The following is a 13803-nucleotide window of genomic DNA, read 5'->3' on the forward strand; positions in this document are numbered from 1 at the left end:
GGAAAAGCTAGTCCATGCTAAACTTCTTTATCCTAGTCAACTTGCTGAATTTCTACTGCCCCTCTGTGATGTCACCACTCCCTCTACAGGACTGGCTTACTCTTCATCAGAATAGTGACCTCCCAAAGAGCTGCTTGCCATCATAACATATCAGCAAAATGTAACATTGTACCTGTTTGGAATATGTATTACTTTTTAAAACTATGCTTATATTTCAAATCTGAAAAAGAAAAGGAAATCTTCTATGAAATTTTTTTAATCAAGTTCATTTAATCTTTATTTAAACCTTTCTGCATTTAACTCATTATTTTTAAAAGGAGAAGTACTGAATTGAGATTTTAATAAATTTTTCCCTGATTATTTTATATCTTCTTTAATAACTGGAAATGAAACTTTTAGTACATTTTACTAGAAGTCATAATGAATCACCTTCTGAATCTTTTGCCTGCCCACTCCCAAATTCCTCAACCTCAATTTTACTTTGGAAAAGTAAAACTATAATCAGAATATATGAAGCAGATTCTTAAGTAGGAGCTATGTTATATCCATGATGTTTAATCAATTATATACTGAATTTAATTAATTATATACTGAAATATACCTATATGTGTAAATGTGTGTATATATATATATATATATATATATATATATGTGTGTGTGTGTGTGTGTGTGTGTGTGTGTGTGTTGATAGTACCAAATGAAACACACATAGATATATGCATGAATTGACATATGCAAATATATATTAATATGTGTGTTTATAATACAAAATACCCCTAACATTTCAGTTAAAAATATGTTAATTAATGCATACATGATTTTTTTGTTGAAATCTTTTCTAATTAGTTATAATTTTAGCCATGTTTCAATATATGCAGTTAGGAAAGGTTGTGTTTTTTTAATAAACATAGCAATCCAAATTTTATATATTTTTTTTCAATTTTCTATCTAGAAATTGACATTGAACGTTGTGTACGAGAATCAATCAACCTGTTTTGTTGGACTCCTAAAAGTGCTACTTACAGACAGCATGCTCAACTTCCAAAGCCAACTTCTGATAACAGTGGAGTCAGAAGTTCAACATCTTATTTCTCGGAGCGTCCAGATACTCCAAAAACAGATCTGGTTTGTATTTGAAGATTTATGAATTCTAAAAAATGTATGTTAAAGTTAATAAACTGCAGTATTGTTATTGCTCCTAATAATATCACTTAGGTCCTTTTAACATAGCTATTTTCTAATATTTGACTTTATTCATGCAACTATTTCAGAAAATTTTTGTGTCTATTTGGTTATATGGGTAGAAAGATTGGTTTAACATATTTCTTTAAGTAACAAGTTTCATTTTTTTTCTATGCAATCATATCTGTTTATATATCAGTTTGTTTTATACTGAGAAAATTACAGAAAGCAAAGAAAGAATTATAAAAATAAAGACTTAAGAGTTGTTGATAAAATAAGAATATACACTTACTGATTGTTGAATGACAAAAGAAATAGCTACTTAATAAAAAAATTACTTACTGTATTTATGAATTCTCACTTAAGGATATTTTTCATTGATTTTTAGAGTGGAAGGGAGGGGGAGAAACAGAGAGAAAGAAACAACTGACTGTATTTGATTTGCTAGTATTTCTGGTATTGAATTTTTTCATCTATGTTGATAGATGAGATAAACCTATAATTTTCTTTTCATCTGTCCTTGTCAGTTTTTGATCTTAAAATTATATTTCTTCTTTTTTCTGCTGTGTAATCAATTTGTATAAAAATTGATTTTTATATTTTTCTTATAAAGTTTCTTATAGAGTAAAAAGCTTATCTATAAAACTATCTGACACCAATGTCTTTTAATCAGAGAGATATTTAATTATTCTTCTGAGTCAGTTTTTACATCTGAGAGGTTTTTTAATATCCATTTAACTACCATGCTTACTTTATCAAAATCCTATTTTAAAGTATTTATTTTTCTAATTCTTATATTCTTATAATTCTTTATACAAAATAGCTTTTTTATTTTTTTGCATTTTATCTGAAATTTTGTCCCTCTTTTCTCCTAATTTTGTTTATTTGAAGTTTTCTTGGTATGATAGAAAGTAGGTACAAGAAAATTAATTCATGCATGCCCTATAAAAACATATTCATTAAATTTAGGTTCATCACAATGTAGATTTATATATTATATAGTCTATGTTAGGTTCTATACCAGCTAAAATAATAGCTTTTGTAAAGTGAAACATAAATTACATTCTGTACCTAGTATAATAGAAGTTTGAAAACTTCTATGAGAAGAAAACTTCAGTTAACTTTTAATTTTTACATGCATCTATCATATTTATTCCCTGAAGCAGACCATTGTAGTAGAAAAAGTATGAACTTTGAACTACATGGACTTGGTTTACAATTTCAACCCTATTCCATTTTGGTTTTATACTCTTGAATCATTTATATGACCTCTCTATTTCCCTATTTGTAAAAGTGAGCATAATTATTATAATTCCTACCTTGCAGGGTTGTTTTAAGAATGATATATGTAAAACCCTGGTAATAATCATCATTTCTTTTTTAATAAATGATGGTTAAATGTTTCAACTTTGAAAAATACCCAAGAACTTTATGACAGTGTTTTGTATCTAAAGAATTTGTACAAAAGAAGAGATTTTCTGGTATTCTTCTATTTCCCCTCAGCTATTACTATCACTGCACATTTAGAAGTAAGGGGAGCAAGGGAGAGAGGCTGGCTCTTCAATAAGGAATCTTTCAGGCAGTTTTACCTCGGTAATTTTAGGGTAAGATTTCACTTTGACCTTTGTATCTTAGTTTTAACTATTTTGATCTTGAAGAAACTACAGAATTGCCAAAAGAATTATTTTATCTAGTGCTAGTGTCTATCCAATCGACTTTTCCTGAAGTAGCTAAAACTCTGCTCAACAATCCTACCACTGCTTATTAATTGAAATATATATATATAACATATAATATATTATAACTGACAAATAGAATGAAATAGATTTATTATAGTGAATATATTTTAAAAAAGGATGTGGTCAACACTGGAACTATTTCATGTTTCTTTGTTAAATTATAGTCACCCTATTAATTTATTCAGGACTGGTATAAGTTATATGTACACTATGAATAAACAAGAATTATTTAGTTCTTGATTATGAACACTAGCCTGGAATGTTATTAAATAAAGTAAATTTTATTTTATTTATATAATGTTAACTGCTTGCAGGTACGGTCATAAAGTAAACAAAATGGTCATTTAGTTATCCTCAGTTTACAGTTGTACTTTAAATGTGGATTAACTATAAATTTACTATAGATAAAAACTTTAAAGTACATTTGTATACTGTAGGTTGGAATAGCTTTTAGAAGTCTAATATAAATACCAGTCTACAGTTTAATATATGTAGTAACACCACTGCCTTTTATAGTTTGAATATTTTAAAAATAATACCACAGTGCATCATAATTTTCAGGTACAGTTACATTATTTTATTTTTGAAGAAAGTATTTTTGCCCCCATTTTAGAGTTGAGGAAATTCAGAAGACTACTTAATACAAGTTAAATTTTAAGTTGCCATTTTATCAGTAGTGTACATGCTGTGTTACTCCCTGGTATTTATTGAAATGTAAACATTAATATACATCACTGCAGTCATAAAATTTCAAGCATTTTTTTTTTGTTATTTTCTTCTATTTTCCTAATGCATATTATGCTTGCTATACTCATGCAATCACCAACATTCCTGCTGTTAAATAAGTTGAAATGTTTTTACAATATGGTATAAGGAGAAACAGATATGTTTTACTTATAGATTATGTTGAGATTAGAATGCAAATCTGAAGGAGAGCTAAATACCATCTCCCAAAGTTATTCAGAGCAATAGATGATTCAAGAACAAAAAGTTTAGCTTTGCATCTATTTCCTTTATTGTTTATATTGTAATATCAGTATCCAATGATCTATCGATAAGCAATCTGGAACTTTAAGCAATAGAGTTGATATAATTTTAGTAAAAGATGAAGACTGGAAATCCTTGTAGCTAAATATAGAATTGGTCAGACCTATAAAAGGTAAATAAAATAAAGAAGTTTGATAGAAAGCAGTATCTTTTAAATTTTTTTTTTTATGCCATAAATGTGTATAATGTATTTTAGTACCCACCCTCAGAGTAAAAGTAAGCCAAAAAAAAAGCCAGCATGAGACAATAAGGGGTAGTGGAAATTTTGTGGTAAGATATATAAATAACTCTATTTACTTGGCTAAAATATGAATTTTTCTCTCATAGTCCAACTTTAGATAAGAAAGGCAAAAAAAATTTTAGATTGACATCTTAAGGAACTTATTAAAAATTCAAAGCACACTATCAACAGTTATTTTTATAATTTAGACTCCTATAACAATCAGCTGAGTGGGCCACATGGCAACATACTATTACATAATTTTGTATTTAAAATATTTTTAAACTCTAAACTTGATACCAAATAACAAAGATTAATTTTTGCATAATATATTTTTCACATTTTAAATGACAACATAAACATACAAAGCATTATGTATATATAATACCAACATTGAATTATATGAATAATAATGGAAAAAAGGTATTAGGCAAATAAGCAATCTGAAATATAATGTAAAAATAATTTCTATTTGACTTTAGTATATATTTCATATACTCTGTGTACAGGTCTACTAATAAAATTTGGATAGTCTTTAGAGAATTTACTTTTTTAATAGTGGAAGGAAAGAAAGCATTGTTGAGTACTGATTTAAGAAGAAACAAACAGCAGCTGATTCCATTTCTCAAGGGCATTTTTTATTTATTTTTACTACTAGAGGTTTGGTGCATGAAATCGTGCACCAGTGGGGTCCTTTAGCCTGGCCTGTGGGATCGGGCCCAAGCTGGCTCTCTGACATCCCCCAAGAGGTCCCAGATTGAGAGAGGGTGCAGGCCAAGCCGAGGGACCCCACTGGTGCACGATTGGGGCTAGGAGGGACACAGGAGGTTGGCCAGCTGGGGAGGGACCAAGGGAGGGCTCGAGGGCATGTTCAGCAAATCTCGTTCAGTCCTGATCAACCAGACCCCAGCAGCAAGCTAACCTTTTGGTCAAACAGTCTTCCCTCTGGTGGTCAGTGCACATCATAGCAAACCATTGAGCAGTCTTAGTATATCATTAGCATATTAGGCTTTGATTGCTTGAACAGCTGACTGGTCGACAGGACACTTAGCATATTAGGCTTTTATTATATAGGATATATTCAAAGTACTGCTGAATTTATAACATATGAAAAGAATTCAGTAAATAATTTGGAAATTTATAATTTTGAACATCTTTGGCATAGAATGTTTGCTTCCTCTCAAATCTTCTATAAAAGTAGAGGATTTTCTTTATGGACAGCAGTAGAAAGGCAGTTGCTTTTTTGATCACAAAAAAAAAAATCAAATTTTAATGGGTAAAGGTTAAAGTTGGTGGTGTATGGGCAGGCTAAATAGATATCTTAGATGGTAATTAAAGAAAATTAAATTTATTTAAGAAAAAGGGTATGGGAGATGAGGATATCCTAAGGGAAGGACTACACAGAAAAAAGGGGCCATGGAGACAGGTTCAGGATTTAGCCAGGGATAAGCTGCTGCTGCCTATTGCTCCCTTGGTAGCAAATCGTGTGGGGTCTCTTGAGGTTAGGGAATACATGGTTATGGAGGAATGGCACAGCATGCTCCTTGGAGGGAGAGCAAACACTGGGACCTATGTCCTGGAAATCTGAGGGGAAGTGTCAGGGGAGTGTCTTAATAGAATATTCATCAGCTTTCCAGGTGTGCTCTATCAGGATCCTGGTTGCACTGATTGGTTGGTGCCAGGGCAGGAGGTCATTAATCAATGTAGCTGGTCCTGAGGCAGCCATGGCGCCACATGTCTGGTTTTGCTGCTTTTCTGGCCATGGAGATGAAATATAACTGAGGCTTAAATGTTATCATTAGGGAGGAAAAGGTCAGGCATCTAAACCACCTGACCAGCTATATGAAAGATCTAGGGTCCAAACTACATGACCAGCAATATGCTGGGGGAGGATAGGTTAGTCTGCAGGTGCGGTTCTTGTTTTCCCACTTTTGCCCCTTGCTAGACATCCAGAGCTTTCTATCCTGGTGAGTTTCTATACTTGCCCCCTTATCCTTGCTCTGGAGGTTTAACAGTATCACCTCTTAAAATTATAGTGGGCAAAATTTGCTAGTGAAAAGGAGAGGTTTCTATATTCTTAAAATAGTTGATTGCAGGATAAACATAATCAGTAAATTAGTTAACCAATAACATTGTTTGACTTTGGCACTTCACTTTTTGTTTTGTTCTCTGTACAGATGGCAACCATCTTCACTAATGAACTGTTGCTGGTTAAATGAGGCAAGAATTCCTAGTTATGTAAATAAAGGTTGAGAACTAGATGGATCATGACATTGGTTATCATGTTGAAAATTAGCTTAGGCTATAAGGGAATTGAGATGGGAAGAGGAATGGAAAAATGGTACTCAAGGGCACATTTAATGAGGGGGAGATGCATACCCAGCATTAGATTAATAATTTCCTAATCTGGGGAAAATTTTTGTGATTCAAACAATGAGAGTAAACTTAAATTATATTCTCTGCTAGTAGAGGTACAAAGGATATATAGTGATTGTCAATTTGTAACAGAACCTCTGTCTCTCACCACCAAAGTCTCCCTAGGGTATATAGATAATCTGTAGTTGTTAATATCTTTGACCAACATCTTCTTCCTGTCCTTTTACCCATCTACATTTTAAAAGAGCAAATTTCATCCTTTAGTTATTCTTTGGCCTTTATTTTCATTACTAAAGACACGGTTTATGAAATTCGTGCATGAGGGGGCGTGGAGAACCTCAGCCCAGCCTGCACCCTCTCACAATCTGGGGCCCCTCAGGGGATGTCAACTGCCAATTTAGGCCCAATCTCACAGGGATCCCTGCAAGATTGGGCCTAAACCGGCAGTTAGACATCACTCTCCCAATCTGGGACTGCTGGCTTCTAACCACTCTCCTGCCTGCCTGCCTAATCACCCCTAGCCTGCCTGCCTGATCGCACCTAACTGCTCGCTTGCCTCTAACTGCCTCTGCTTCAGCTCCTGCTGTCACAGCTTTGTCCAGAAGGATGTCCAGTAGGTCATTCAGCTGCCTGGTCTAATTAGCATATTATGCTTTTATTATTATTTGGTAAGTTTATTTACCAAAGCTCTGCTTTGTTCTTTTAAACATATATATGCCTGTCTATTCAGATATATATTTAAACATTAAGTAGAATTATTGGAAGGGGAGTAGACATTATACCAATGCTGTGACCATTAGATTTAGGGAAAGGAGAGAAATTTTTAGAATTCTTCAAGTGAGATGCCTGGCAGTGCCTTATAAACACCACTGAATTGTTGATGAATTAACTGCTTCTTGTTCCACTTCAACACAAGCTTTAATAGCACTAGAGTTACATGTGTGATTTTCAATTTCAAGTTTATAGACATACTAAAGAAAAAATATGTCAGAGACATTAGGTCTTTAAACCCAATAGAATTGTTGTGCATGTGGGTGGCTGTGTGTTGTCCAGAGGTCATTTGTGTTATTGAATTTGCTGTTTTCTGTTTGGTTACATAGACTTGTCAGATTTCGATTATTTTTGAGAGTACATAATATTATAACAGTGAAAGCTACTGCATTGTACTTTTGCTATAGTCTTCCATTTTTATTTTGAGATTCAAAACATTCTTAGAATCATTTAGCAGTTATTACAGAATCAATGCAGTCCTTCAGTTCTTAAGTCCTCATAATACTACCACCTGCATGTGGTGAAAAGATATTACTGTTGTTCTATTTATATAATAATTATTGAACAGAGGTTATGTTTAAGATATTGTTATCATTTGTATTCAGAAGTAATTTTCAAGTGATCATGGAGCTTCACAAAAATAATATTAAGAAGTGGAATTAACACAGACAATATTTCTCAGATCATTATCTAGTCAAATTGGAAATAGTAAAAATAAAAATATTTCTTATCACCTATAAATTAAAAATAAACAAATTCCAAAATAAAACAAAGTAGAATATACACAATCCCCTCTTTTTTAACTCTTCAGAAATGGAGGATATTCCCATTTGAAAATTCCAAATGAAATTTCTATAATATCTAGAAAATAATATGAGAACCCTATACATCAGAACCTATGGGATACAGCTAATATAGGTATTTCTCATCACTTTTACAATGCCTTACCCATAGTAGATATTTATTGTCTTTAGCAAGTTATATTATTTCAACTAGCTTTTGGAAGATAGATAGGAGGTCAGTAATTTTTTAATTTATCTTTACTGTTGTGAAAGTATTATAGATGCCTCCCCTTCCCCCCCCCAATAATCCCCTTTACTCTGCCCCCCAACCCCAGGCCTTCACCACACTATTGTCTGTCTCCATGGGCTATGCATATATGCATGTAAGTTTCCCTATTAATCTCTTCCCCCCAACTCCAACCCCACTTTCCCTCCAAGATTTGTCAGTCCATGCTTTTATGTTTTTTTAATCTATTTTGTTCATTAGACTCCACATATGAGTGAGATCATGTGATACTTATCTTTCTCTGACTGGCTTATTTCACTTAGCATAATATCCTCCAGGTTCCTCAAAGGGTAAGAGATCCTTCTTTTTTACTGCTACATAGTATTCCATGGTATAAATGTACCATAGCTTTTTTATCCACTCATCTACTAATGGGCACTTGGGCTTTTTCCAGATCTTAGCTATTGTAAATTGTGCTGCTATGAACATATGGGTGCATACATTCTCTCTGATTGGTGTTTTAGGTTTCTTAGGACACATTTCTAGAAGTGGGATCACTGGGTCAAATGGCAGTTTCATATATAATTTTTTGAGGAAACTCCATACTGTTTTCCATAGTGGCTGTACCAATCTGCATTTCCACCGTAGTGTACTAGTGCTAGTGATGATATAGAGAAAATAATTTGTTTTTAATCACCATGAGACATGTTAACACCACCCTAATAAAAGATTCATAGAAAATAAAAATAATGATACATGTTTATCTAATTTTGTTTTACTTGCTCTTTCCTGTGTATACTGTGCTTTGGTAAAGAGCCCATTCACTGGAATTGTTCACGTTTCCTCTGCTAATGAGGGAACTTACAAAACTATGGAGTTCTACTATTAATGTTTTGGTGTATTAAGTATGCAGGGGCCAAGATTTTATGATAACGCTCAGCTTGTGACTTAGAATATTAATTTTTAAAGAGTTGAAAGAAGCTGGGCAGTTGTAATTATTCACTGTAAAATAAAGGAGTTCTTAAATATACAGGCCTAAAGTTATATTTTAAATAACTTAATGTAGTTACTCTAATCATATATGTAATCATCTTTTACTTTGAATATACCTTTCTTGAGTTTTATAGTCTAAGCCTATCAGAGATCCTTTCTTCTTATTATTGATATCACCATATTGAATATACAAGTTGTATTTAATTTTATTACATTTTATCGGTGCTTTCGTTGATATATTCTGCTCTATTGTAAATATCATGGTGGAAAATATATGACTCCATATATAAAATAAGACTATGTAAATAGCTGAAGGAAGAAAGGGGGAAGATGAGCAAAAGAAATGGCAAAGCCAGGGAGGCATATTCTTAAACTCTGTGAATTTAATTTGATTTATTATTCTGTATTTTAATTAATTATGAGCCCATATACTGAGAAGAATGGTGTTAGTGGAAGCTGAGTCTTTGGCAAGAAATGCCTTGGCTAGTTGAGAGGACAGCATACCATCAAGATTTCAAAAGTCCATCTAATGTTAAAAAGGGAATATTGCTATGAACAATAATTTATAAGCAGAGCTGATCCTCAGAGGATAATATCTTTGACCTGTCTCTAAGCTAAGTCAGGGCTTTATTTCTGTTGGTCAGTAAAAGAACTCCTCCAACTTGGATAGAGCTAGTGATAACTTGTTTCTCAAGTTAAGGAATCAAATAGCTGATGTTGAGTAGTCTGTCAGAATCAAGGACTGGCTGGCTTGAAATTATGTGGAAAAGCTGTATCTATTAATATCATATTGAGGAAAATGATGTTTAATGGAAATAGGCTTATTATTTTTAGAATTTATGGTGCTTGTTATTTTTTAGTGCTTAATAATTTAGCCAATTGCTTTATTTACATATTATTTGTCTTTTGTGTATTATTTATAATACCCTGTCATATTTTATCCATTTTTCATGCTAATGAGATTATGAAACTATCCAATTATTATTGTTAACTATTCATCCTGAGAGCGGCATTAAAATTTCCAGACAAATTGTTGGTACTAAATATCCTCATATCCTTAAAGAAGGAGTAAATGATTGCAAGAATATCACATTATTATCTCAATTACATATAAATCTAAAGATAGAGAATATCACCATTCTACAATAGGCTTATATTTGCATGGCTAAATTATTCTGTTATGTATACACATTCACATATACAAAATCTATGTATCTTACCCTCTAGTACAACTTTTTTTTTTTTTCTCTTAGGAAAACTTAATTGAAAAAGTATTTTTTCTTCAACATTATCCATTAACATGATTGCAGCTTTGGCTTTTTCTTTTTATTCATTTATTGGGGTGATGTTTGTTAATAAGATTATACACTAAGTGAAAAGGTTAAGAAACATAAAACTGAAATCAACAAATGAACAAGCAAGAAAAACAAACAAAAAAAAAACCCTTATTTTGTTGTTGTTATCCTCACCAGAAGATTTTTCCATTCATTTTTATCTTTTTGGGAGAGAATGGAAAAGGGGAGGGAAGGAGGAAGGGACAGATTGGAAGAGAGAGAGAAAGAAAGAGAGAAAAAGGGAGAGAGATTGGTTGTCTCCTGCACATATCCCCACTGGGACCAGAGGTATGTGGCTAAATTCAGGTATGTGGCTTGACCAGGAATTGAATCCGTGACCTTTCTGTGCATGGATTGACCCTCTAATCACCAATCCACACCAACCAGAGCAAAAATAACCTTCTTTTTATGCCACTTCACTTTACATTCTATCTTCTCCGTTCACCTGAGTGGATGTCACAAATTATTCTTTTCAACTGTGTGCTCCCACTTGATCTCTTAGGAACCTTCAGAACAGTTAACTGTTCCTTTTACAAACATGACTTTTCCTAGGATTTTGGTATACCCTGATCTTGTTTTCCTCTTTCCTCTGTTACCTCCATTCAGTATCTTTCACTGTCTTCATCTGTTTCCATATCATTATATGTCGTAATCCTCAGGGTTCTGTGCAGACCTCCTGTTCTCCCACAGGGTTCTATTAGACAGTCCTATAGACTTGCATCTTACATTTGCCCTGAGCCCGTTATTAGCTCCAGCTCTAGCTTCTCCTGTTAGCCCTAGGAGACCCATACAGCCAATGTCTACGCAACACAAGCGTGCTCTAATTAACATGTCCAAATGGAATTTATTTTCTTTTCCCCTTAAAGCTATTGTTCCTTCAGAATTCCCTGTATGAATAATCACCATTATCACTTCCCAACCTACTCAAGTCAGTCTCTAAATTCATCCTTGACTCCTGCTTCTCCTTCCATATTCAATCAATCAGAAAGCCCTTTTCATAAATCTCTATTTCCTGCTAGCTCTGATGCCATCATTTTAGTCAAGTTCACTATCATCTCTTATCTGCATTTTTCTCTACAACAGTTTCCTGCATCCATTCTTGTTCCTCCCTGGATCCATTCTTCAGACTTCAACTAGCATAACATTTAACCTTTTTATTTTTTATTTTTTATTGTTGCTTAAAACCACAATAATTTCACTGCCTCATACTTGTAGAGGCTAAAAGTTCAAAACCAGGTGTTGGCAGAACTGGAGGTGAGAATCCTCCTTGGCCTCTTCGAGCTCTTGTTTCCATAGATAATGTTTCTGAAAGATGGTCTTCAAAATGTTCCATAATACCTGTTAAAATGCATGTTTGAGTCTCCACAAACATCCATATCTACTAAATCAATCTCTGAGGGTTGACTCATGGATTCTCTGTTTTTACTAAGGTCCTGGCACAATTCATAACATATGTGCACACAATTTTCTCATGCCTTTACAGCTAAACAGAAATGTTTATTCATGGGAGGAGACTCAGTGAGAAGATATTCATATTTATGGTTAATTGTTATTTTTGTATTTATTCTTTGCATACTTTTATACTAATCTACTTGTTTTATAGTTATTTACATCTAACATTTTTTGGCAAGTTAACTCTCCTTTCTTGAACCAAAACCACCACCTGTTTCACAACTCTGCAGTCGTAGCCTGCTCGCTCTCTGAACCCCTCTTTGTTTTTACTGCCAAGGACAAGCTCTCTTCTAAATCTCTCTCTTCCTGGCTTCCCCACCCCTCTTGTCCTGTAGTCAGAGGAACTTACCTACAACATCGTATTTCGAAAGCTATTCATGTTGAAAGAAATTAGAATGCGAAACTCACCCAGGACTCAAAAAACTTGTTTCCTACTACATTACACTTTATGACTTCCCTCTTGAAATCAGTAAAAGGTAGCCCTATTATATAAAGTCAGAATGAATATAGTGATCTTGGTAATAAGTGCAGGGTGTTAATATAGGAGTATAAACACAGTTGGCATATAACATGGAAGGCATCAGTAATTGAAAGTGATAAACTGTTCTCTCTCCTGAAAACTTAATAATGTGAGCAATTTTGCCTCCAGAGAAGAAATGTGAAGAAGCGAGAGAAATATTCGTAAGGATTAAGGAAAAGCAGGAGGACAATGATTTTTTTTAAGTCTTTAATTTTTCTTTTTCATTTTTCCTCATCATTTTAAAAGAATTTTTACTAAGTTTTATTCGTTCCGCAACATTTATTAAGCACCTACCCAAGCACTTGGTAATTTAATTTAAGGCCTTTACAGGTATAGAGAGGTCTTCATTTCCTAGTAGTGTGGACTGCAGATTGAGGGTGCTTGAAGAAAGGTGGTTGAGAACAGATCTTCAGTTCAGACGAGTGGGAAGAAAATCAGCAATGCCCAGCCTTGTCCCCATGATCACCATAATGTTCATTTTCCAGTTCCAAATGTCATTTAAAACAGAGGTTGCCAAGTGCAGAGTTAGCAAAGTTGTTACCATTTTATATAAACTGCCTTTTCCCCAGTATATAAGTTCAAATTTGGGGTGTAATGTAATTCAACTTACCAGAAAACTATTTGGCAGGTAGAAATATTATATCGGGAAGAGGTAAAAACATGTCTTAGGTTGTTTGAAAGGGTAAACTGGACCAAAATCTCAAATCCTTCGTAGAATGAAAGAGTTAAAAATAAATACAATTACCGAAATCACACAAGGGTCATTCTTTACTTCTAGGTAAAGAAACTGTAAATCAGTGATGCATTTTTATCCTTACTTTTCACATGTAAAGATCTAATTGTTTAGCTGCATTAGTATAAAGCTTGAAACATTTATATGTTAAATACATGTCACTATGTTTTTAACATTTATTATTATCCTTTTTTTGTATAGTTATCCTGGGAAATCAAATTTTGTAGTTGCATATTAAAAATGTTTCTTCCTCTGAGTTATAGAAATCTCTGGGTCTTCTTATCCTAACTCATCAAATTACTAAATGCCACTTTTCTGAATGTGGACATTTCAGTTGTGCACAAGTCTGTTCTGAATGGAGTAGTGCCCTGTAAATCGCAAGTGAAACGAGCAGAGAAAAACATCCAGAGCCAGACAAAAACTGAATT

General features: G+C 33.3%; 1 protein-coding gene across 3 annotated transcripts in view; it reads left to right on the plus strand.

Annotated features, from left to right (window-relative positions):
• Positions 1–13803, plus strand: part of TBCK (TBC1 domain containing kinase) — a 162494-nt gene that overhangs the window by 111624 nt on the left and 37067 nt on the right. For all 3 annotated transcript variants that reach the window (XM_045589220.1, XM_045589218.1, XM_045589221.1), the window contains one exon: positions 953–1125. In XM_045589220.1, the coding sequence (XP_045445176.1) occupies positions 953–1125 (173 nt within the window). The remainder of the gene's footprint in view (positions 1–952; positions 1126–13803) is intronic.

This window comes from Pipistrellus kuhlii, unplaced genomic scaffold (genome assembly GCF_014108245.1).
Source record: "Pipistrellus kuhlii isolate mPipKuh1 unplaced genomic scaffold, mPipKuh1.p scaffold_m20_p_1, whole genome shotgun sequence".
Taxonomy (NCBI): Eukaryota; Metazoa; Chordata; class Mammalia; order Chiroptera; family Vespertilionidae; genus Pipistrellus; species Pipistrellus kuhlii.